The sequence below is a fragment of the Glarea lozoyensis genome (assembly GCF_000409485.1).
Source record: "Glarea lozoyensis ATCC 20868 chromosome Unknown GLAREA10, whole genome shotgun sequence".
In the NCBI taxonomy this organism is placed as follows: domain Eukaryota; kingdom Fungi; phylum Ascomycota; class Leotiomycetes; order Helotiales; family Helotiaceae; genus Glarea; species Glarea lozoyensis.
The window spans coordinates 1934614-1958668 of record NW_007360984.1 but is presented as its reverse complement, the minus strand read 5'-3'; the positions used below and the strand labels follow the sequence as shown (position 1 = coordinate 1958668).

General features: G+C 47.3%; 9 protein-coding genes across 9 annotated transcripts; 4 read left to right on the top strand and 5 right to left on the bottom strand.

The window, feature by feature from the left end:
* Nucleotides 1-1992: 1992 nt before the first annotated feature.
* On the bottom strand, nucleotides 1993-4419 carry GLAREA_05664 (Clc chloride channel; the record flags this gene model as incomplete). Its single annotated transcript, XM_008078953.1, has 4 exons — nucleotides 1993-3288; nucleotides 3337-3965; nucleotides 4015-4156; nucleotides 4207-4419. 4 exons carry the CDS (start codon nucleotides 4417-4419, stop codon nucleotides 1993-1995), a joined length of 2280 nt encoding a protein of 759 aa, XP_008077144.1.
* A 1078-nt stretch (nucleotides 4420-5497) lies between these two features.
* GLAREA_05663 (Protein kinase-like (PK-like)) lies at nucleotides 5498-6895 on the top strand (the record flags this gene model as incomplete). The annotated part of the gene is made up of 2 exons (XM_008078952.1): nucleotides 5498-6259; nucleotides 6374-6895. The coding sequence occupies 2 exons, from the start codon at nucleotides 5498-5500 to the stop codon at nucleotides 6893-6895; spliced, it is 1284 nt and encodes a 427-aa protein (XP_008077143.1).
* An 894-nt stretch (nucleotides 6896-7789) lies between these two features.
* Nucleotides 7790-9162, bottom strand: GLAREA_05662 (uncharacterized protein; the record flags this gene model as incomplete). Its single annotated transcript, XM_008078951.1, has 2 exons — nucleotides 7790-8845; nucleotides 8896-9162. 2 exons carry the CDS (start codon nucleotides 9160-9162, stop codon nucleotides 7790-7792), a joined length of 1323 nt encoding a protein of 440 aa, XP_008077142.1.
* A 237-nt stretch (nucleotides 9163-9399) lies between these two features.
* GLAREA_05661 (Mob1/phocein) lies at nucleotides 9400-11437 on the top strand (the record flags this gene model as incomplete). The annotated part of the gene is made up of 4 exons (XM_008078950.1): nucleotides 9400-9530; nucleotides 10238-10596; nucleotides 10649-10763; nucleotides 10819-11437. The coding sequence occupies 4 exons, from the start codon at nucleotides 9400-9402 to the stop codon at nucleotides 11435-11437; spliced, it is 1224 nt and encodes a 407-aa protein (XP_008077141.1).
* A 450-nt stretch (nucleotides 11438-11887) lies between these two features.
* Nucleotides 11888-12545, bottom strand: GLAREA_05660 (uncharacterized protein; the record flags this gene model as incomplete). The annotated part of the gene is made up of 3 exons (XM_008078949.1): nucleotides 11888-12172; nucleotides 12251-12430; nucleotides 12504-12545. 3 exons carry the CDS (start codon nucleotides 12543-12545, stop codon nucleotides 11888-11890), a joined length of 507 nt encoding a protein of 168 aa, XP_008077140.1.
* A 2492-nt stretch (nucleotides 12546-15037) lies between these two features.
* GLAREA_05659 (FabD/lysophospholipase-like protein) lies at nucleotides 15038-16922 on the top strand (the record flags this gene model as incomplete). Its single annotated transcript, XM_008078948.1, has 4 exons — nucleotides 15038-15100; nucleotides 15154-15284; nucleotides 15338-16154; nucleotides 16203-16922. 4 exons carry the CDS (start codon nucleotides 15038-15040, stop codon nucleotides 16920-16922), a joined length of 1731 nt encoding a protein of 576 aa, XP_008077139.1.
* Nucleotides 16923-18784: 1862 nt separating this feature from the next.
* Nucleotides 18785-19366, top strand: GLAREA_05658 (uncharacterized protein; the record flags this gene model as incomplete). Its single annotated transcript, XM_008078947.1, has 1 exon — nucleotides 18785-19366. One exon carries the CDS (start codon nucleotides 18785-18787, stop codon nucleotides 19364-19366), a length of 582 nt encoding a protein of 193 aa, XP_008077138.1.
* A 1367-nt stretch (nucleotides 19367-20733) lies between these two features.
* On the bottom strand, nucleotides 20734-21890 carry GLAREA_05657 (uncharacterized protein; the record flags this gene model as incomplete). The annotated part of the gene is made up of 4 exons (XM_008078946.1): nucleotides 20734-20871; nucleotides 20924-21417; nucleotides 21472-21584; nucleotides 21724-21890. 4 exons carry the CDS (start codon nucleotides 21888-21890, stop codon nucleotides 20734-20736), a joined length of 912 nt encoding a protein of 303 aa, XP_008077137.1.
* A 634-nt stretch (nucleotides 21891-22524) lies between these two features.
* GLAREA_05656 (uncharacterized protein) lies at nucleotides 22525-24047 on the bottom strand (the record flags this gene model as incomplete). The annotated part of the gene is made up of 3 exons (XM_008078945.1): nucleotides 22525-23480; nucleotides 23532-23859; nucleotides 23940-24047. 3 exons carry the CDS (start codon nucleotides 24045-24047, stop codon nucleotides 22525-22527), a joined length of 1392 nt encoding a protein of 463 aa, XP_008077136.1.
* Between the last annotated feature and the right edge of the window lie 8 nt (nucleotides 24048-24055).

Below are 24055 nucleotides of genomic sequence, written 5' to 3'. Positions count from 1 at the left end.
CCGTATCGCAGATACGATTATCTGTCGATCTTAGTGTTGGTGCAACTTGCAAGAGCCTCTAAAAGTTTGTCGGGAATGGCAAGTTAGTGCCGGGACTCGGCTCGCTCGCTGGAAACGTGGACAGGACCCGGGGACAGGAGTTCGGGTTGAGATGTGATGTGCCAACGCATACTTTGGGATTTGTTGTTTACGATGAGACCGGTGAGATTTGTTGGTTTGGAATTATGAGGATGGTAGAGATGAGCTGACGGAAAGTATTTCGCACCATAGATAGAGGTTAAGCGAACATAGCGCTTTTGCCGAAACTACGTCAAGCACTTGTGAATATTTTCATACTCGATCAATCGTAGATCAAGTGCGAGATACGCAGTATCACAGCATATTTACTGGTAAACTTAAACCCTTCCTTCTAATCGTGATCATACCAGATGGAAAGCCACGGCTTAACACAGGCCAAGTGACTACCTCCTTAGCACGCCTAGTGATATCACCCTACTCTGAAGATCCCCAAAACCCAGATTTCCTGGAAGCATTATCCAAGCAAGACTGCAAAACGTGTCATATTACTCGAACAGGCAAGATACAACCTTGATGGATATCGGGCAAGAGTCTAATCCACCACCAAGGCTACTCCACAATAGGTATGCCGAAACTAAAACATCCGTCGGCACTATATCAACGAACTATTCCAAACGTAGGAATTTACGAAGACAAGACGATGATCTGGTTCTAGTTCATGATTCAGATGCCCAGAAGTGAATTTGGATATCGCTGGTCTCAAGTGCGTATTCCAGCCTGTCTTCTTAGTGAGAGGGATTTTGCTAGGTCGATATCAAGGAAGAGTAATGTTATAAGTCTACGGACGACTGTGTTCTGTATACAGGCAATGCTGTTGCTAGTTGCATTGCTTTCTTACACCATGACAAACCGCGTATGAAACAATCAAAGGCTATAGTATTGTACCTAAAACAATATCGGATTAAGGTAAACCTGTTCATTTGGATTAAAAGTCCCGATCTATATCTTTTACACAAATTACATCCCAGAGAGGGTTAAGAAGAACTGCTGTCAATCCACAGACAAGCTGAAAGGAAAGTAAAGCCAACATGAAGTTGGTTTTGGTTTTAGTAGGTTAGGCGAAAACGGCATACAAGTACTGTTTCTTTTCGTAAATACGATAAAAGATCTAATTCTTACGGTAGGGCAAGTTTCCATACACATGCACAACAGATCTAAATTAACTCAGCGACTTATTCTCGCCACCGAACGGTATCGAGTAAAAGGAACTGCAAGGAAGTGATAATTGACATCACACTTCCACCACGAGACCATAGACTTCCGTCGTTTCTACTCCGCTAAACATCTACAGCAGAAAATAAGTGTTGAAATCCTTTTATTGGAAGTCCCAATAGTTGTGTTTGAAGTATATCCCATTTCATTTCGCTGAAGTGCCATCTTCAAAACATTTTCCTGGCGAATACAGGATATGCTGAAAGCCAAATACCACACTCTTTCAGTTGCAAAAAGAGGCTTTTTTGACACTGGTCATTGAGATTATAACGTGCTCACTTACTACTTCATACCCCATCTAAAATTCATACTTTATGTAAAACAAACCAAAAGCTGTCTCTAGCGAAGTTTTGTATAATCCAAAAACGAAAGTGTCCTCACATTGTACCAGACGAGTGTATTAAACAAGCAAAGCTCAAAATCTGCAAACAAAAATTCGACTTGGCCGAGGTATGCTTGTTTAACTATGTAAGTAGATGTTATGCGTGTGCAGAAAGTAGCAGACTTCAGAGTACGACGCGATTGATTACAGTACTTGGGACACGATATCTTTGAGTGCGAAACTCACATTATTTTGTTCTCGTAATGAATGTTCAACCAAAAATCAATTACACTAAATACTTCGACCGGTCAACACATACGAACTCTCTCTGCACTTAGACTTCATTCCATCAAAACCCACATCCTCCCCTCAACATTATTCTACTCACCCTTCAAACCCTCCAAATACCAAACCAACCTTTTCTTAATAACCACCCCCTCGACCCTCCCACTCCCCTCAGCAACAACAACCAAGTACCTCAGGCCCAGCGCCCCAAACATCTGCACCGCAACTTCCATCGGCGCCTTCCCACACACAGTTAAGGGGGTACGATCCACAAACGCCGCAATCGGACCCTGTAGCAAATCCACCATCTCTTCGCCTTCATCAAGTACACAGGGTTCAGAGAGCACGAAGTCTAATTCGGCTTCGGCGAGATAGCCGTGGAGCATGCCGTTCTGGACGAGGACAACGCCTGCGTCCATGAGACCGCGTGCTTTGAGTTGTGTGAGTTTGGTGGCGAGGAGGGATTTGGGGACTCTGAAGTCGGCGGGGAGGTCTACGGTTATTTCGTTCATGGTTTGTGGTGGTGGGATGAGTTCTTCGACCTGTGAGCCCTCGTTGCGTACAATGTGTAGGGCGTGATCAGGGTCTAAAAATGGATGACCTAGAACAGTTTGTGCGAGATCGTAAACACCTTCGCTGCTGAGAGCATCGGCAACCCATTTTGCGATCAAGATGGCGATCATGAATGGAGGGATGTAATCTACTTCGCCTGTAAGTTCGAACATGATGACGGCGAGGGAGACGGTCATTCTGGAGATGCCAGCGAGAAAGGCCGCTGCTCCAACCATGGCAAAAATTCCGGGGGAAATGTCGGGGATTGCTTGGCCTACGAGACGACCGAAGAGGGCGCCGGCGTCGAGAGCTGGGATGATAATTCCTGATGGGACTTTACAGCCAAAGGTGATGATTGTGAGAATGAGCTTGACGGATGTACCGTACAATAACCAGCCGTAATAATTGGTCTTGTAGTCTTGACCTTCCTGGGCACATATCCAAGAGCCTTCGGGTTGTCGACAATCGATTAACACACTCTTCAGGATTATATCTCCAGGTTCCCGCGTCAGTGGATTCGGGAACTGAAGAAGAGCTGTAACAAGCACGACTAATGAAAGCTCAAAGACTGGGTGGTTTTTGATGATTGAGTATTTGCGAAAAGATTTGGACCAAAGAAAGTTCGCTCTGCAGAAGATACCACCAAAGAGCCCGCCTACGATTCCGAGGAAGACGAAGACAAGATAGTGTATCGGTTCATAGTTGACTCCGTAATTTGTCTCGAATAGCACGAGCTTTCCGGTTCCAGTTGGATTTAGTGCTTTTAAGACAATCGCTGCCGTGAGGGAGCAGAGAAAGGCCCTCCAAAGCACTTTCCGAGGGAAGTACGTGCTGATTTCCTGTTACTAGATTAGCAAAAACACACCTGCAATTGCAGAGTAGCTCACCTCATAGGAGAACAAAACACCGCCAATTGGTGCGCCAAATGCAACACTAAGACCGGCTGAACATGCCACGCTTAGCATCTCTCTCATCTTTCGACCATTGTCTCGATATTTGGGGAAAAGACTAGCAACAAGATATCCCGCGCAGGTTGAAATGTGTACAAATGGACCTTCCTTTCCCAAACACATTCCAGTTGCTACAGCAAAAGCTGATCCAACAGCTTTGACGACAAGCACCTTCAAGTCAAGAAAATGTGGAATGACAAAACCTGACAGGATAGTCTTGATTTCAGGAATTCCGGAACCAGCAGCCATATACATAGCTTTACCCACTGGGGATGTTTCCTCGGATCGCTCAACAGAATCCTGGTGAGATACAGCAGGCAGATTCGCTTTCGTAGTCATCGTCACACCACCAGCAATCATTCCATATATCAAGGCAGACCCGACATATACAGCGAACTTGACCCAGTATGTGTCCGACCACCAAACCCAATCCTCACAGTTCTCGCCAACGGCACCACTGATACTTGGAAATGGTGACTTATTCGTACAGCATGCTTCGCGTGTAGTGAGGAAGTTTGTGGAGCAATGTCCGAGTTTATAATCGCTTAGAGTGGCTTCACTAATGTCTACATAGAATTGTCAATGAGATTTCTCTTAGGTGGAGGTGGAACATACCAACCGCAAATGCTACCGCTGCAGTAAATACACCTATCATTGCTGCTGCTATCCATCCTTGACAAGCGTCCCATGCTGCCCACGTTCGATTTATGAAGCCTTTCTTGGAATGAAGATCGCGGAACCGGTAGGAGTCTTTGATCTGTTCGGGCAATGAGTCTTCGTGACGTTCCCGCGACAAAACAGGCTTACAAGATCATGAAGCCAATCGATGGTGGTGTAGTCATTGTATGGCAGCCTTTCACCTATAGCTGTCCCACCTAATGCGAGTTCCTCTTTCGAGAGATGAGAAGAGATGATTGAAGAAGCATCTTCAGCCCGATAACTGCTTCTCCTGCCGCTCAGCTCAGTGACCCGCGGATCAAGTAGTCTTGATTGTTCATGGGCTTCCTCATCATAAGGCATGGTTGTATGTAGCCGCTGTTGGAGAGGAAAGAAAGCAAACGAAAAGCATCCTTGAGAATTGCAATAGAAGGGAGCAAAAGAGAACGAAGTTGAGCATCTCCGCAGACCTCCTTCAACCTACCTAGCTATCAATACCAGCGTGGCCAGCTGGTTGGCTGCAATATCCTGAGCTGGTAATGGCATCTAGATGTAGATAAGGATAGCGATAAGCTGCCATGCAATTGTTGCGGGGAAAAGCGTGCAACCAATCCTTGAAACACTGCATTTGAACCAACTTGTCGGATTGACGTACATAGGACAAGGCTGATGGAGGTTCAGCCTTGCAATAAGGGAAATGAAGATATAACAGCATCATCTGGAGTTTTTGAATCTCTGAAGATGATTGAACCAACTAACAAAGGATTCGACTTCGACGGGAAGAAAGTGAAGCATGTGATAAGTGGGGCTGGCCCGCCAAAAGCTGGCTAGCCCGTTTCTAGCCAGGACCCCGAAGAAACGATCCAGAGCACGAGACCAATTCAAGCATAGCACAACCGTTTTTAGCTCCTCACTTATTCATACTTCCGCCAGATTTGACCATTTGTCCCCTATTTTCCATCCTCTTATTAAATTGTGTCTTCGTTCCTAGAACTTTTCTCAACCCTGTGCAACATAGACTGAGTCAACTCTCCACACAAATTGAGCATTTCAAGGACTACTTTCATCATCCCCACCTACTCCTCAAAACCTCCACTTCTCCACAACCCAATTCATAGCCAGTTCATACATTTCCGTATACCTAAAAGTGCCTCTTCAGACACAGCAGTTCCTACCGCGAGTACCTTTCTATCTAATTCGCGACGGCCAATTCCTAGAAGAGGCGATTTATGACGTCGTCTGGCACATGCTACAAAGCAAACCGCTGATTGTTTCCTGGATTCTCACTTCCATACTGTGAATCTCACCCGCGCATGCCGCTCGACGTTTGGCATATTTTCGTACGTTCTTCTCATTCTTTTATATACGGCAGACTAACTTTTTACAGATCTGCTACTTCACCGACTTTCCTAAGAAAAGAGAAACCTGAGCACCACCCATTATGGGCTCTCCACTCGAATCACAACCAAAGCCTGGCAAAGTGAGATTCATTCCTCTAAGTTACAATCAAAGCGATTCACAAACATCGGCCCTACGTTTGATCCTCACACTCCGACCAGATTGGGAAAATACCGATGGAAAAATCGAATTTATACGTTTTACTGATGGCATAACCAATACACTGTTAAAAGTCATTAACAAGAGGCCCAATCTGTCACCGGAGGAAATTGACGATGAAGCCGTCTTGCTAAGAGCATATGGTCAAGGTACGGATTTGATAATTGATCGAGAACGCGAGACTCAAAATCATGAGTTACTCATGCAATACAATCTTGCTCCAGCTTTGTTGGCCAGATTTCATAATGGAATGCTTTATCGATTCATTCAAGGATCTGTGACATCACCAGCGGATTTACAACGAAAGGAAATATGGAGAGCCGTTGCCAAACGATTGGCAGAATGGCATGCTGTTGTTCCCTGTTTACCATCTGCCAGAGCACCACTATCCGCGGAAATTGTTGGAAGCGAAGAAATAGGTATCTCAGCACCAACACCCAGTAAAAAGGATCCAGCTTTACAATCTGCGATTGATTCTGTTGCGCCTGGGAAGCTTGCTCCCAATGTTTGGACAGTAATGCAAAAATGGATATATGCACTTCCCACCAAGACAGAAACCGAAAAGTCAAGACAAGCAAGCCTTCAAAAGGAGTTGACCAAAATAGTCGAGGAGTTTAGTAATCGACCTGGCTTGGGTAAAGATAGCGTGAGTTTAATTCCCGCCTAAGGCTTTGCGTGATTCGGAGCACCCATCACTACCACAATGACTTTCAGGAAATTCGGCGACACTGATAACTAGAAACTCACTGACACAAACCAGCTCGTATTTGCCCATTGCGACCTCCTAAGTGGAAACGTAATCATCCAACCCAAAAAAACTGGCACCACAACTCCCTCGGACAAAGAAATCGTCAGTTTCATAGACTACGAATACGCAACCCCCTCACCCGCCGCCTTCGACATAGCAAACCACTTCGCCGAATGGGGCGGCTTCGACTGCGAACACCATCTCCTACCCGCGAAATCCCAGCGTCTCGATTTCATCCGCGAATACATCCGCAGCTACTTCTCCTTTCAGAAACCAGATTCCCCTGTAGACGAGGAAACGGAAATCAGAAAGTTGTTCGATGAAGTCGATGTCTGGCGCGGTATCCCGGGGTTCTATTGGGGGATTTGGGCGCTCATCCAGGCTACCATTTCGCAAATCGACTTCGATTACGCGTCGTATGCCGAGGTGAGACTGGGCGAGTATTGGGCGTGGAGGGCCGAGGGGGATGGGAGTCGTGTTGCTGAGGGGAGGGAGATCTCGGTTAGGGAACGGAGGTGGGCTGAGGAGTCTTGAAGAGGATATTAAAACTGATCTGGAGCTTGGTGGAGAATACATAAATTGATTTGGGGTTTGGGATATCGAGATTTTATTGGGATGGGTCGGGTCCATAGGGCTTCAACGCACATAGATGGATGGGAGTTTGTTGTGTGGATTTGGAAATTGGGCGTTTGATATACTACTACTACTACGACACTCCTCGTTCTTCAACGGATGAGGGGAGGTTGGTAGGCTGGAATATACCTAGATTGATATTCGTTTCTTCTTCTTCTTCTTCTTCTTCGTGACTCCTATGATTTCCTGGTGGTCACAGTAAGTAGTAACATCTTTATCTGGTGAACCTCAACCTCTCTGGAGTATGCCATGCTAGCTCGATATTGTGCAAGTGCGGTATTCTGATGTCACATCCCTATAAGTCTTTGCCAGCCTTGGTCTGTAAAGCTGACTTTCATGGAATCTTTTCCAGATATCAAAGTAAGCCTTATAATAACGATTTGAAGCCACAGCTTCACAGAACCTCATTTTAGTATCTGAGGCCGGATATGGTATTCGTATGGTGAAATCGGGATGGATAGTGTGGGGGAGAATCTTTGTTTGAAGCTATAAACCTGGGCTGAGATTAGCAAGTTAGGTCTAACATGACAGCTATTTCTCGAGATAAGAGCCAATAATTGACAGGCAGTAGCAAAGTCGCGCCTTTCGAATGAGGAGAATACAGTGATAGATGATTAAAGATAGAATTACTCTTTAAATAAGTCCCATCTACCAGCACTAGATATCACCCCCAGCACATCAAGAACTGCAAACTTTTCCGCTGTATTCTCCTATCTTACAAGGAGAATCCCCATACCCATCGTCGCGCACGACATCTCCAAAAGCGAATCAAGTATCGATTCTTCACAAGCGCTTTTACTCATCATCCTCATCATCCTCGATAACATTCCTCTTCCTCCCTCTCCCCCCAGCGGGCCCATCATTCGAAGCTTGCGCCGCCGGCGCCTCGTCATCATCCAGATCCGCTTCACCATCGGCATCTGCATCACTGACCTCTTCAGACTTGGAAGTTTTCTGTTTCTTTGCCTTCGGTTCTTCGCGATCACTCTCATCCTCGAGCATCTCTTCCTCTTCATCGTCATCTGCTCCACCTTCTTCAATCTCCTCGTCGCTGGATGCAAGAAAGTCATCCTCCTTGTCGTACTCATCTTCCCTTCCTTTCCCGCGTGGTAGGTCATCGTCTGAATCGTACTCGGGCCTTCGTCTCGGTCGCTTAGCTCCGGGAGGTTTCCTGCCTGTATTTGGCCCTCGTCTTCTTCCGCCTTCGAGGTCATCCACTGTTAAGATGCCTGCTCCACGTCTGGAACCACTCTGGTTTGCTTTCTCGGCTGCGGTTTCCCGTCGGCGCTGGAGCCTCATTTGTTCCTTCTCAGCCATCTCGGCTCTCTTCTTTTGCAGCTCAGGATCTTCCTGATTGACAATGAGTTCCGGTCCGTTCTTGTCGTTGCCGCCCTTTCGGGCAGCCGCTGCTAAACTCTTTTGAAGTCTGTCTAAAGCATCGTCTTCGACATCTTTGTTCGGTCGTACGGTATATTCATTCGTCATATGCCCGACTATACCCAATAGTTGCGCAGTCATAGATGGGGTAGCAAGGTAAGAGTGAGAGTCCCTAACCTCAAGATACGGTTTGCTATCTCGCGGCGGCGCAAGAGGTTTCGTCTGTAATTCGTAATGTTGATCCCCAACGCATATAGTGGTACTGCCGTCACTCCATTTGTAAACTATCGTATTGCTTTCCAGATTTCCTGCTGCGTCCTTACGATGGCGCATTGTGGTGGCAGCAGTTGCGCTGGCGGAAAAGTTGGCTGAAGCTACATTTGAATGATGATCCGTCATCTTTACTTTGTAACTATCGCGTGTGTACAGGTGCGGTTCGATACCGAGAAACTTGGGGAGTCTGAGAGAGTTCAACTGAGCGCTATGTTAATAACGCTCATGGAAAAATGACCTTTTTGACATACCTCCCCGTCCACAGGCTTTGGCAATGGATGCCTGGGCAGTGTCTGCTCTGAGATCCGCAGGTCATGAGTTACACCTTCATCTAGCAGATCTTCCTGTCTCCTCTGCCGTCTGTCCTGCCTGTTCTCGTCGTCGCCAGAATCTAGTTCTTCATCATCCAATTCGCGCAGCTGGTCAGCTTTTGGTTCCTCATCCGCCTCATCTCCGAAGAGATCATCTTCTTCAAGCTCAGGCTCTGAGTTGAGAACGTCGTCTTCGGAAGAAGCCATTATGGCGACCGTCAATGCTTGTTGCTTGAATTCAACAACGATATTGAGCTCCTGGTATTTTATCGCGAGGCGCGTCGCAACTTGTGGATGCTCTTTTCAGGTCGACCAGTAGTTGTTGCGCAAGGTTTAAAGTGAGGTTAAATCTGGTGAGTCTGCACAATTGACGCTGCGGATATCAGAATTGATATGGAAGAACAGACAATCGAGCTGATGAGCTTCCAGGCTAAGCTCACCCAGATGCTTGTACAACTACAAGTATCTGAAGTCGACCAAAAGACGAGCAAAGGCGGCGGCGGCAGTATCCGCGCAACGCTGTCAGGAGGCTTCACCGCCCTCGGCAGCGCTAATCACTTTCAATATCTGGATCGGTCTGTTTGAGGAAGTTAATCAACCCTCTGCGATATCGTATTTGACAGCCCTCCAGTTCTTCCGCCATATCAACACGAGTATCGAGCGGGACAAGAGACACACGTGACCCTACTTATCTGCGAGTGGTGATAGCGAGCTCGCCATGTCGAACTTATTCTCTGGAATGTATGTATTGATTTTTCCCCCTTATGTTGGTGGGGGAGTTGCGTGGTTGCGGGACAGCTTCGGTGGCTGAATTGAAGGGGTGGGAAGTCGCATATCTTCTGGGACGACCTTTCTTTGATACATTCAGCTGGTCTACGAGACGGGAATTTCATCAAATATGTCTGGCTGGTCAAAAGCGTGACCAAGACATGTCTCATCAACCAGCTGTCCTTTGCTTTGGTCCCGTCACACACTTCGCTGCTCTCGTTACGGCCATTCCAGCAATTTAGTTCTGTACTGGGAGGCAGAATATTCCATGAAATAGAACTTCTCATTAGCTTGGCAGTTGCCTCGCAGTGTCCAAAGCAGGCTGAGATGGGGAAATCATTCACTTCACTCCAGAAATCGGGATTCGTAAATAGAAAAGTGCCAGCAAGTGCGTTCCAGGATACATCGTTTTATAGCCATGTCTCGGGCTGTCTCCGCGCTATGAGATTAAATCCAGATTCACCCCAGATCACGTTCGGCAATTTCAGAGCACCATTCACTAACACATTTATAGTAGCGGACGCTTCCGAGGTGGTGGTAAGAACGGAGGAGCTAAAAGCCCTGGGGCACCCAATGGAGCTTCGCCAACATCTCCCATAGGCAATCCTCAAGGCAGTTCTTCTTCGACCAATTTAGCACCAAGAGTTCCGCCACTTCCAAACTCACCATCACTCTCTCAGAGTATGTCAATGGAGAATTCAAGCGCGGGTGGTCAGGCCAACAGCAATGATCCTCTCGCTATCTACAATCTCCCTCGACCCAAACCCTTATGGTTGAATGACACCTACTCTAAACACATTGTCAAAGGCAACTTTTCGACTTTGTCAGCACGTCCAAAGACTGTAGAGCAAGGGGAATGGATTGCCCACCAAGGTGGGACCAACTTCGATATCATGAGTGCTTTACAGCTAACCTCTCAATCAAGTCGTCGAACACTACCGCAACCTATGGAACTTCGTTCGTGTGATACATGATAAGGACGAGAAAGACAACACCTCAATTTGCAATGCGCAGACGTGTCCTCGTATGTCTGCTGGAGAGTAAGTTCAGTCGAAGTTGTTGAATTCACTACTTTTGTTCTAATCTTCTATCCAGCAACCACTCCTTTACATGGTTGAACAGCCGTAGAGAACCAGTCGAGGTTCCGGCATATGAGTATATTTCTCTCATGCAGCGATGGATCTCTGGTAAAATCGATAGTACCACACTGTTCCCGACCGACCCAGCAGGTGTCTCGTTCTCCCAAAATCCTAGTGGACCTGCTATCGCCAGTGCTACATACGCTTCTGGAGGCCTTGACACCCCTGGGTCCAACACTCCGATTCCTGCGGGACCAACCACCCTGAACACTTCTTTGTCCCAATTATCTGGCGCCGGTGATTGGATTGGCAAAAGCAGTGGATTTCCACAAGAATTCGAGGATGTATGCCAAACAATTTTCAGACAAATGTTCCGCGTCTATGCTCATCTCTATTGGGCGCATTTCATCGAGCCTTTCTATCATTTAAGCCTCGAAAAGCCTTTGAACAGTTGCTTCAGTCATTTCATTTTAACAGCAACGGAGATTGACATGCTGAAGCCTCATGAGCTGGAACCAATGCAACCGTTAATCGACCTCTGGGCTGCGAACGGAACACTTCCTAAGGATTCGAAGGCTTATGGGTGTGCCAATCTCCGAGCTGGCGAGCGCTTACTTCAGCTAGCCGGCCCTTGATGGAAAAATCGAGACTTGAATGGACTGGTCTTTGCATAGTTTGCAGTTCGCTTTCTCATAAGGGTGGAGTTGTGATTGATACTGGCATTGAGAGGGCGGCGTTTCTGCTGTAGTGTTCAGGAGAACTCAGCTTTGTGGATTTCGACGATCTCCTAGCATAGTTTTGAAGCGATGTCGCATGATTTTGACCTGGGGGGCTTCAACTGGAAATGGCGTTTACATTTTTGATATTAGAACAAACAACAATGTTTTCAGTTCCATATAGACAGTCATACTCTTTACAATCGAGATGGACTAGCAAAAGCATCACAACTGAAATCACACATGAGAAAATCCATTTCTTCCAGCTCACAAAATCTTCTTGGAATTACAATGCAACTACCATTCCTTCCCTCACTCACTCACTCACTCAAACACCACACAACTCTTCCTCTCCCAATTCCTCGCTCCTCAAGCCACAACCTCACTAATCATATACTCAACCACAACCGGCTTTCCCTTCTCCACCACAAATCGGCCGCTCCCCACATAGATTTTCTCCTCCATCCCCCGCAACGCCTCACTCCCCGTCTCAAACAACACATGCGTAACTACATTCCCGAACTCCGTCGTCGCTGCATCGGGAGCACCAGATAACACGGCGCCGATCTGAGGTGTTAGCGTGATTATGCCGCTGTATTTGTACAGGATATAGGCGCCGGTCGTGTCGGAGAGGGTGGATGTTACGTCGAGCCGCTGGGGGCGTTAGTATGGCCCGTGTTGTACGGGAGAGGGAGATAGATGGGGGATGGGGATGGGGGAGAAAGGACGAACAAGGTGTTTCCCAGAGGGATCTTGTCGGATATTATCTACCCCATGAACGAATTTCGCGTTTACTTTTATGGGATAATCTGGTTCGGAGCGTAGGAAGGAGTTTTCGGAGCGGAAGGTTGCGATTGTGAGGGGGGCGCCATGGGAGACGGAGCCTACTGAGATGGGAGGGTCGAGGACGATCTGGGGGTGTTAGGTTGTAGGCATCAAATAGATAGGAAGGGAAGGGAGGGGAAAGGGAAGAGGAGGGACCAACGTTAGTTGTGAATGCGGGGATTAGTTTTGGGAAGTTTGACATTTTGGGTGGTTGTTTTGAGGGGTGAGGTTGTGGTTGTGGTTGTGGTTGTGATTGTGGTTTATGAGGGTTGAGATGTTGAGAGGGGTTGTGATGGTTGGAAAGAAGGAAGGTACGATTCAGATCTTACAGACTTTCTTTTTATACTACTAGAAAGAAATCACATTCAGTTGATTGAACTAGCTACGAAAGATAATCACTCGTCGATCCGAGTGTAACGAGCAGGTGCGGGAGATGTGCTGCCCCTCTTTGACCCCACCTTCTCTTTCTCGGTGTTGTGGAACCAGAATGGGAGAGACAACACCAGAGCATATTGGGCTTCCTTTTCAATAGTAGAAACCTGCTGTCAGACATCCTCATTTTAACCGTTTTCGCTTATTGCCTTTCAGCAAATTCGAAGTTAAAAAGCGTCGAGTTTTCAGGTATACTTCGAACTTACTTTCTACTAGCCCTTCAATGAGTGCGGTATGAAAACGGTCGTTTGGAGAAAACGGATTCAAGAATTTGAGGATTCCTTAGAAGAGAGATCATTAGTATATTATAGAGTGGTGTTGTTCTGCAAACAAAGGTATGGGTGGATTTGTTTGAGCATATTCAAAGTTTCTCTCCAAACAAGCACAGGGGGTGCACGGATTCGTTGCACGGTATTTTAAGCACAACTTCGAAAAAGTACTAATATTTCACACATAACTTTAATAAAATCGCCTAGAATAACCTATATAGTAGTCTAGTACTTACTATATATTAATTAAGGTTTTTTTTAGTTACGTATAAAAGTACAAAAACATGTTTTGCGACCTTAAATAGTGCTTTGCTTAAAATACCGTGCAACGAATCCGTGCACCCCCTGTGAAGCAAGGAGATCGTATAAGATGATGACTAGCATGTTAACAGTCTCTTGCCTCCAAGGCTCAAAACACTACAAACATCTCAAGTTTTGCTGGCCTACATTTTAATACAGACCGCATGATTTGCCTTTTCCCTTTGAGCATCGTCAATTGCTGACTGTCCGAAGCTGTTCATGATTGGTGTTTTCACAAAGTTGTCGTGGAAACATTGACCAGACAAAGGGCAAAGCCAATCACATGTTTTTGGATAGCTGATTGTTGTGAGCAAATAGTTGAACCATGCTCGATCCAAATGTTGAATGACAACGAATCATACTATTGACTACATCCGTCATCGGTCAATTACTGCAGACCCTGAGTCGTTAAAGTATAAAGCTGTGTTGGGCCTTGGCCACTTGGGTATCAAACCCTAGATTGATTATCAGATTTCGTTTTCTTGATTAAGCACTTATCTCAGAATGTCTTCTCCGTCGCCTCCAGACCGTTCAACGCAAATGCCACCAAAAACCTCACCTCAATCGAAGTCTTCCAGTGGATCAGCCCACACCCAGTTTCCAGTCTCAACGGGGGCTTCTCTCAATCAACCGTTCAGTGGTGATCCACGTGATGTCTTTGAAGCGGTGGCAACTAAATTGCATGCTTGGGTAATTTGGGAGCTCAAATAAAACCAGCGGGTCTCAGAGGAGACCGGGAAGAAGTAGATCGTATTATTCATGAATCGTTTCGAGAGGCCGGAAGATTATTTACCGCACTAGGACCAATATTGAGCCAGGACTTGGCACCGATTCCGCAACATTTCTCCAAGTGGCTGGCACAATTGCACAGACTTTTGAAACCATGGGTATCTGAAATTAAGACACGTGCAAACCAGAGGCACCAATCTGGTGAAGCCGCCCTGCAACCTTCGACAATCGAATGAAAGACGCCTCGAATCAAATAAGATGGAAACATCAGGTCTCCTCTCGAAGACAGGCTGCTAACGGGTGTATTGTCAGTGGTCTGATATAGAAAATAGCTGATGACGGAAGAGGAACCTATACCAGATTGTTATCTGACAACTTGGAATGATGAAGAAGCTGGCGTCCTCAGACCTGACAATGAACGTTGGATCATTCCAGGGAAAGAAAGATTTGTTGAGCTTCAGTTGAGCTTCTCATACATAGTCCAGAAACATTTTGGAGCAATAGAGATAGCAAAGAATTCATAATGAGATTTATCGAGTGACAAGAGAAACTAGTTTAGATGTTGATAACATGTTGGAACAAGCACCGCCTAAATAAGCATAAATTTGGTTTGATACCTGTGGCCTAACCTACAGTCACAAGCATTGATAATGAATTGAAGTTGTTGACCGTCCAAGAACATGCTTCTAATGAAAGGTGTTGCGAGGTGTACTTGAAATGTATCAATTACTCACCGCCTGAGTGGCAGAATACCTTGTGTAACATCCGCTGTTCGGGTGCAGCTGTGTTGACCCGGATTTCTGTCACATGTCAGCCCTATGCATTCGTCACAAAGCTTCAATGTCTGAAGCACCTCGTTGAATGACTGAATGCCTGCACCTTCTTACATTGGAAGATATGTGACCACGCCATACAATGGGATTTTCTCTTTTCAGATCAATTTTTGTGCCTCCATCAGCTTGCAATGGCTTCATTCTTACCAGCCGTTTGGGCAATGATCTTGGACGTGCTCCTGTTCTGGTGGACTGTCAGTACTTCCCCCTTGGTTGGCACATCACCTAGCCTAACCTTTTAAAACAGAAAATCATCAGCTGGTTTACGCGTAAGCGGCCCGTACAGGTCTGGTTTGACATTCTTCGAGACGCGCAGACCTTCGACGAGTGGGAAGAAGCAGCACTTCAACTAGATGTCTTGCTTGGGAACGACTTATGGTTCGTGAAACCTATCTCCCATTTCCGTTGCGTTGTGCTAATGGCTTCCATAGGCGTCAAAACCCTACCTCGAAATACTACGACTACCGACTGATCCATGAACGATTACAATCCATCATAATTGCTCGGGAAGAGGGAGACATTTTGCAATTGGTAAACCTGCTCCGATCGGGTCTGGTTCGGAACTTGGGAAACATATCAACACCAAGGCTGTTCAATAGGGCCTTCGCAGGAACGAAGCTTCTCATCGAAGACTACATTACACAAGTTGCACAAGCCACAGCGGATGTTACGAAGCTTCCGACATCCCCTGGACCAGATGGAAGCTCAGTTATACCGGGTTTCAGTAGCCAAGCTAAGCTTGATCTGCTCCACGACACAAGACAGGCTTTTGGAAGGAGTACCTTGGTTCTGCAAGGAGGCTCGATTTTTGGTTTATGCCATCTGGGCGTGGTAAAAGCATTATTTTTCAAAGGGTTGCTGCCACGAATAATCACAGGTACTGCCACTGGGGCTCTGATTGCTGCGCTTGTAGGAATCCACACAGAGGATGAATTGCCAGAGTTTTTGAGTGGCGCGAGTATCGATCTTACGGCTTTCGCTAGCAAGGGAGCAGGAGATGCTCCCAATACAGCAAATACAGCACACGATGGCTGGCGGAGCACCTTGTCACGAAGAATAAAGAGATTCTGGAAGGAGGGCTACTTTTTGGATGCCTCTGTGCTAGAAGAGTGTGTTCGAGACAACGTGGGAGATCTCACTTTTGAGGAGGCTTATAACAGAACCAAGCGTGTGCTCAACATCACCGTTGCTACATCCGGCAGAAGTGGTGTGCCCAACCTTCTGAATTACTTGACAGCTCCAAACGTAGTAGGTTAGATCAACGCCAAAGCCAAAACGGAACTGACATTCTACTAGTTGATTTGGTCTGCTGCATTAGCTTCTAATGCATCATCACCGTCATTATATGGCCGGCCTCCGACATTAAAATGTAAAGACAGCTCAGGCGCAATAGTTCCATGGTCTGCTGCAAGTGACACCACCTTTCGACCATGGACCCACGTCTCTTACGCCGATAGAGATTCCCCATTGACACGAATCGCGGAATTATTCAATGTTAATCATTTCATTGTTTCTCAAGCTCGTCCGTACCTTGTTCCATTCCTACAGAGTGATATGCATGGCCCTTCGCCGGTACACACTCGACGGGGACGAACATCCCTCACAGGTGGCCTTCTCAGACTGTTTACAATGGAGCTCCACCACCGTCTCCAGCAACTTGACAGCCTCGGCTTTTTGCCTATGTCTATCAGAAGATTTCTGGTTGACGAGCATATCCCAGCGGCATCTGTCACATTGGTTCCCGAAATCTCTGTTGGAGACTTCTTACGATTACTGGAAACTCCAACCCAAGCAAGTCTTGACTACTGGATTCTGCGTGGAGAGAGAAGTGTCTGGCCAGCTGTGGGAGCTCTAAAGGTTCGATGTGCAGTTGAAACGGAACTAGACCGTGGATATCAAATTGTACGAAGGAGAAAGGCGGGCGGCTTGCGTCGGAGAGGAAGTGCCGTCGACAACGCGAATGGAAGGTACTCTACAAAAGCACGAGAACGTGCTAATAGCGCGGGTGCAAAATAAAATACAGACAGGGTTGGATTCAAAACATGTGCGGCGTCGACTGTCATCTGGAATTTCAAGGGCAAATAAGACCAGGCGAGTACTCTCTTTAACTGGAGTCTTGAAAGCTATTTGAAGGCGTTCGGGTTCGTCAGCCTTGCAATTCTCCACCCATCTATTCGACAATTCATTGCTACCCAAAAGCCATGTCTTTGCCTCGCCTTCAGCAGGGACATGGGAAGCGGAGAGATAGAAGGAGGCTAGAAGCATGTTGGAATACGCAAGCTTAGATCAAAAGTCTCACTGGGCAATGGTAACCGGGTTCACATCATACCTATGAACAATGTACGTCAATGCAGATCAGCAGCAGCAGTTGTTACCACTACGTATCGTCGCTTTCTTCTTATTGGCACTCAGTTCGCAAGTCCCCGCGCTCAGGAGTACGACTCATAAGGTCAGATGCACGAGATTGCATTCCCCAGATCTCATGCTATGATGCCATTCATGAGGCTCTGCCCAGATCTCCTTGCGAGACCGGACTCGAAGGGCTCTCCTATTAAGCGAGCTGGCCTTGGGCAAGCTTCATCGGGCCGCGGCGCACCCCGTGATTGCTTATGAAGCAAGAGCTCTGCTTTGTTTCCTGTCTTTAGCCCTTTGAATTCCTGCCTGGCATTGGCGAATGAAAGAGCTAAATGCATGCAACCTGCCTCTCTGATAGGTTTAGATGGATCACGGCTCACTCTCTAGATCTCGGTCAGCCTAAGCCGGCTACACCCACCTTCAAACCACCACTCGGCACAAGGCAACGCCCATGATCCGTCCAGCTATCATATCATTTTAACGCACAGTGATGCTTATCCACGTCGAACTGGTCTAATGTGCAACGTGAGTTGTCATTATGGCCCTGACAAAATGTTGTTAGGCGTTAATATCCTGCGATCTCGTCACGTTCCACAGTCCGAGGCTAACCGAGCCGAGTTCAGGGGCAGCTGGAATCGTCGACGACCGCCATCCGAATGGCTACATAATGCAGCCACATTGAGATACTGCACCTTGAGAGACCAAATGTCACTACTCCTGCATGTTGCACGTTAGATGCGTCGTCATGGGAGGAGAATTGGGGACTGTTTGAACGTGTGGAGTAGTAGTTCCTCTAATCCGGACCACACATTAGGTAGGGCTGACGAGCCGCAACAGCGGAATTGGAAGACACGAAGAACTTGGAAGCTGTTTTAGTCCCCCCAATTCCGTTTCCGCTTCCGTCATATGTCGAGATATGATTTGATAACAGCTATAGCTTTGAAGCTACCCCTTCGACCCCTCATTCCTTCAAAAAAGAGTCCTGGAAAGATCCGGCGGCTGCCTCATACTAGCTGGGCGTACCACCGTCACTTCTAAGTTACACGCCTCGCACTTTGCACCTCACTGCCCGATCATCGGAGGGTTTATCGACCCAATTTCACGAGCTGCGGTTGAAGACGTGTCGATGATCTAGTTGCTCACGTTCACGTCCATGTGCCAAATTCCGAGGAGGTCGGTGCATACGAGAAATATAAGATCACAGGAAGTTCTATGTCTGATCTCCTTCGTCCAAGAACTTTCAAACTCATCATCAGAACTCTACTCACTTCAAATTTGTATTCATATACCCCTTGCACTTGCAAACATTGTAAACCAACATCGTCTTCCTAGCTCACTGCTGTACCTTGTCTTTGCCATCAGCCTTATCACATACTGCATCATCTTGCATCACTACTACCACACAAGCTCTTCAAGGGTCTCAGCCTTATCCATCTCTACCAGTCATCGTAAGTACATCCACCCAAGAGGATATTAACTTACTAACAACCTTCAGATTCCTAATGGGATACCAATACTCCACCATGACATCCCACAACAACAAGAACAACAATAAAGACAACCAAACCAATCACCCTACCCGCAGCTACGAAGATTTCACCTGTCCAACATGCTTCCGCACCATTTCCGCAGACCGTTTCCCCATCCTCAATCTCGAAAACTGCAGTTGTATTGATACCACCACTGCCAACTCTCCACCCAAGAACGACTATAACCCAGAATCCCCTCCCTCTTCTGCTAACTCTGTTCCCCCGGAAGCACGAAACCAAAATACCTTCCGTTCCCTCGCACCCTCTCCAAGCCTGGGCCAAACAGAACAAACTCACCCAGCAATCTCATATCCACTCCACCAATACCTCACAGAACAAACACAAGAATATGAATGTGTGCCTGTGCAGATGGAGCGGGAGACCAGGATGGATATGCAGGTTGACTCCATGGCTAAGGGCAAGATCAGCAAGAAGAGCTCAGAGGGCAGTGATAGGACGTGGATTGGCTACGGAGGCGCCGAGATGGCCGGGCTTGGGGGATGGGTTGAGGGTGTTGGATTGGGAATTTTGGGGCAGGATGGATATCCGCTGGTTATGAGTGGGTTGAGTGAGTGAGATGGCCGAGCTATCATTTGGTGGTGCATTTCCTACGGGGTAGTTTATGGTTGTACGGAGTTTCTCATTTCTATGGTGTTTAAGGTTTTATGGGGATATTTCAGGCGTTGTTTTGTTGGCTGCATGTCGTTTTGTATGATTGGATGCTCGTTATACTCGCGGACTCAAGTCTTGGCGTTTGGGATGATAAGTTTGATACCCCATTTACTGTCGTTTCTTTTTGGGTGGGTGTTTTGTAAGATGTTTGTTTTGTTTAGTGGTGGATACGATATACCTAGGTAGCGAATAAATGTTATAAATACTAAGCAATGATTGATGATATCTGTTTATTATCTTGAAATCACAATAGAGTCGGCATCATCTTCCAAGCGCCGAGTTAGCGATTTCATAAAACTCTCCTTTACAAAACCTACCACCCTTAGCCAGGTTCTTAACTTACAACATCGCAATCTCATGCTTTACTTTACTATCCTCAACCCACAGAACTTCTGCCTCACATTCTCAACTTCCAAACATATAAATCCTCCCTGCACTCCTACCCTCTACTAATCACCCTCAAACAAAAACACCTCTCACACACTCACAAAACTCAATCCAAATCCTCCCTATAGCATTTACCCAAAAAAAACGTCACGTACCAAGTGCACGCCTCTTCCATTCCCAACCGCAGCCCATACGGTCAGGAAACCTTCACATGATCTTCCCATCTAGGTGCTGAGCCTACTTGTACAAGTACCGTAAAAGAAAAGTGGGGGTCGTAGGAATTCCATTTGCGCAGATCCATGTGTGGCTGGTTGAGATGTGGCTTCTTTGTTTTTTTGCCGAGGTCGTTTTTGTTGGCTTCCATAGGTTAGGTCTGGGTTGTGCGTTCCAGGTTGTTTTTGAGCTCGAATGCGACGGGAGCTCGGGGGTTGGGTGGTTAGAATTTGGGTAATTTGAAAGAGGATAGGGTCATTTCCTAAGTTTAATTTAACGTCTTGGAGGAGTGATTTACAGGTAGCGAATGAGTGAGTGAAGTGTACAATCATGGGCCAAAAGCATGTCATGGCTTTTGGATACCTACCTTATGGAATAACTCCCATCTATTGTATGCCGCCGCTTTCTCACCACAAAACACATTCATCAAACAGGCAAACAGACATACGCTATTCATTTCATTTCAAAAAAAAAGTGCACCACAAAAACGATAAGTAAAAAAAAGAAGAACTCCACCCAATGCGGGATAAACCCTCCCATTTTCTTCTTCTTTTCGAGAGCCAAACACTGCTCTCGAGATAATTTCCTAAACCCCCCCCCAACAGCCCCATTGGTTGCAACCACATATCCTCTGGAACCACTTTTTGCTTGCGCGGGCTAAACATTTGTTTCTAATATACCTTCTTCTTCTCGTCGATGCTGTATTTACCTGGTCCGCTGTTTACGAGGAGGAGAAGTCCTCCGACGATGGAGAGGATCTGGAAGAAATCGTACTTGGCGAAATCCTTGTGGGGGTGGTGTTCGTGGAGCTGGGGGGTGTTAGTTGTGATTTTACAAGGGTTTGAATAGGATGCGACTTACAGTCCAAAAGTTGTTGACCAACAGGTTGAAGATGCTCAAAATGACAACCAGCATGATAGCGCTGAACTTGGCCTTGAAGCCAATTACAACCATAACGCAAGCCACGAATCCGAGCATTGCGACGATGATTCTCCAGAGACTCCAGGTGCCACTGAAGACGAATCCAATGAACAAGAAGATCAACAGAACACGACCAGCAAGCTGGAAGTACATCTTGCGATCTTTCTCGTCCAATTCTGGAAGTCCTGCGAATGCCTTGGATTTACGAATCCACGAATCGGACAGGACCATCAATAGACCACCCATAACCGACAGATTTCGGAGGAAGAAGTTGAGATCGAAAATGAGTCCATATCCCAATGCTTGCGTGACCACCACACCAATCAATCCACCGACTGCGTAATCCGAGTATCTACGTGCGATGACGAGCGACGAGCAGGAAACCATGGCAATCACATTCGCTATGAGGAATAGGTGGGTTAACCCGTTTGGAACTGTAGTTTGCCCCGTTAGCTATTTGGGCGCGTAGAAGGCGGGTCTTGTCCTACTTTTTCTCCAGTCGTGGAGGTATAACAGTTGGTCGCTCCATTGTGTGATGATTCTCAATGCATCCTCGAGGAAAGTGACCACGATTAGGAATCGTCCGATCGCCGGTAAATATCTGCAGAAAAGACACGGATTAGCATTTATCTAGTACGCCAAAATACCCAACTTCAATTTCCAAAACTACATAGCTGTCCTCCCAGTTACTCCTCCGCGGGGCTATTTGCGCATCGTGCAGCGACTTGGGGAGCACCTACGGCTTGACTGGCTCACTGATCGTGTCCAAAAAGTCCTCAATCTTGCTCGAAGCCTGCTTGATCGTGTCTAGAGGACTTGGGTCTTTGTTTTGTTCCTGCATGTTGGGCGCTCCAAAGTTTGTCTGGCCTCCCAGATTATATCCTGCCGTTCCTCTGATTTGTGCCATTGTCGCAGTCCTGCTGGAAGCACACTAAATCTTTCGTGGTAGACGGTTTATGAGAAGGGATTGATTGAACGGCCAGCGAATCTGCAAGTTCAATTATCGCGGTTTTGGACAGCTGGGATAATGAAAGTGGTTGTGAACGAAAGTCAAGGTGTCGACTTCTGCTTATGTAGACTCGGTAACGTGGTCTTTTGGCGTCCTCGCACGGCTGCAGGAGGATCTACAGTACGGTGGTCAATTCACTTTACGGAGGAGTTGATCTTGTGGTGCGCATCCGTCCCACTACAAACGCTCGTGAGAGGCTAAAAATAAAGCTATAAGGCTGTTATGAGGTAAACTTGATCATTTAGTCGGAAATAAGCTTAATTACGAAAGTTTACGAATTTGTGGTCATTGGAGTTTTACATGGATTTTCTTTGTATTGTCATTTGCACCCCGATTGGGGGGTCCTATGAGCTGCATCCCCTCTGATAGGGCGCCTTTGAAATCCAACCGGAACCCCACATTCCCAAGGCTTTCGCCAACGGTTTTCGGATTCCGTGAAGCCTTCAAGCCTCGTGCTCGTCTATTGACTTAACTCCTGCCCATGATATCAAAACTTTGATGATATACTTCAACCTAGCCATTTCTTGGCCCCTCACTGAAATGCACTCAAGTCCAAAGGTACACTACTACCACGGCCCGCTCTATACTTCTTCGCTCCCCCAGTAAAATCCCTTGGTTTGGGTAAAATGTTCTCATCTTGAAATTTCCATCTCGGATCGTGTATGACGACTCTACTAGAGGCCGTCGAATCTCTATTCGGACTGGAACTTTTCGGTAAAGTTCCATTAAATGATGATAGAGTATAGGAGCTAGGATCCAACATGGATCTTGTGGGCGCCTGGGTTGGGGGTCTGCTCATTGGAGGCGGTGGAGCAGATACTGGTGGTGAAGGTGCTCTCAATGAGGGAGTAGGTGCTTGACTTGGTGCTCGGCTCATTGGAGGGGGTGGAGCCGAAGCTGGTGGAGGAGATGCTCGGAATGAGGGCGCGTTAGAAGGTGGTGGTGGAGGCGGCGGAGGGGCTGCAGCTGGAGAGGCTTCTCGTGCCGCCCGTATAGCGGCTTGCATTGCAAGACTCTGGCCTGCTCCATTTGTAGATGGCGCGGGGGTTGGCGGTGGAGGGGGTGGTGGGGGTGGTTGCGATCGAGAAGGAAGCCCAATCGGTGGTCGAGGGGCAGATGGAGGCGGTAGACCTGGGGGAGCTGACGACGGTGGAGGAGGTGCAGAACTTGGGGGAGGAGGGGGTGCGTGAGGTGCTGGCATAGAGGGCTTTCGCGAGCCTGGAGGGGCAGGAGGTTTCTTTCCTATTGGCGGTGGAGGTCCTTTCATTGATACAGACGAGGACGGTCTCTGACCAGGGCTCACGCCAGTTTTCCGCAAATTCGCTAGTGATGGAACAAACGCTGAAGTCGATGAGCTGCTTTGCGGTGCCGGTCGAGGAGGTGCCGGAGCGGATGTGGGAGGTGGCCTTGGGGCAGCCATAGTGGGAGGTTTGGGAGCGGATGTTCGTGATGATTCGGGATCTGATGTATAGGAGCTTTCTCGGTTTGCTACAATACAGTTAGCCTAATGGAATAACAACCAAAGCTCATATAACTTACCTCCAGTGTTTATGCCTCCTCCTCGAGACTTCAATTTCGGCATTCCGCCAGCGAAAAGGCCTCCTAACTGTGGTGGCGCTTCCATGCCCGTAGACCCTCCAGCATCTCTTCCACCTTGATCGCTGTTACTTCTCGCTCTATTTCCTCCTCCCGGTACCGGTGGTGCAAGTCCTCCGGGAGGTTTTGGCATGCCAGGTACAGCAGGTGCGCCAGCTAGTGGTGATGGGCCCGCTCCACCAGGTGTTCCAGCTACAATCGGCGCGGATCTATCGTTTGTGACCGTCTTCTTTAATGCTTTGCCCTTTGATATATCACTGAGAAGAGCGCCCTAAGAAAGTATTAGCACTAGGTCGTAAACTGGGGCTTAGGCAATCTCTTAGTCAAAGAGAAGGCCTTCGGAATATGTACTCTATTCTTTTGAGGCGGTGGTCTAGCGGGAAGTCCTCCTGGTGGAGGGGGAGGAGGGGGTGGTCCTCCCATCATAGGCGGTGGAGGAGGAGGAGGTGGAGGAGGCATTTTGACTG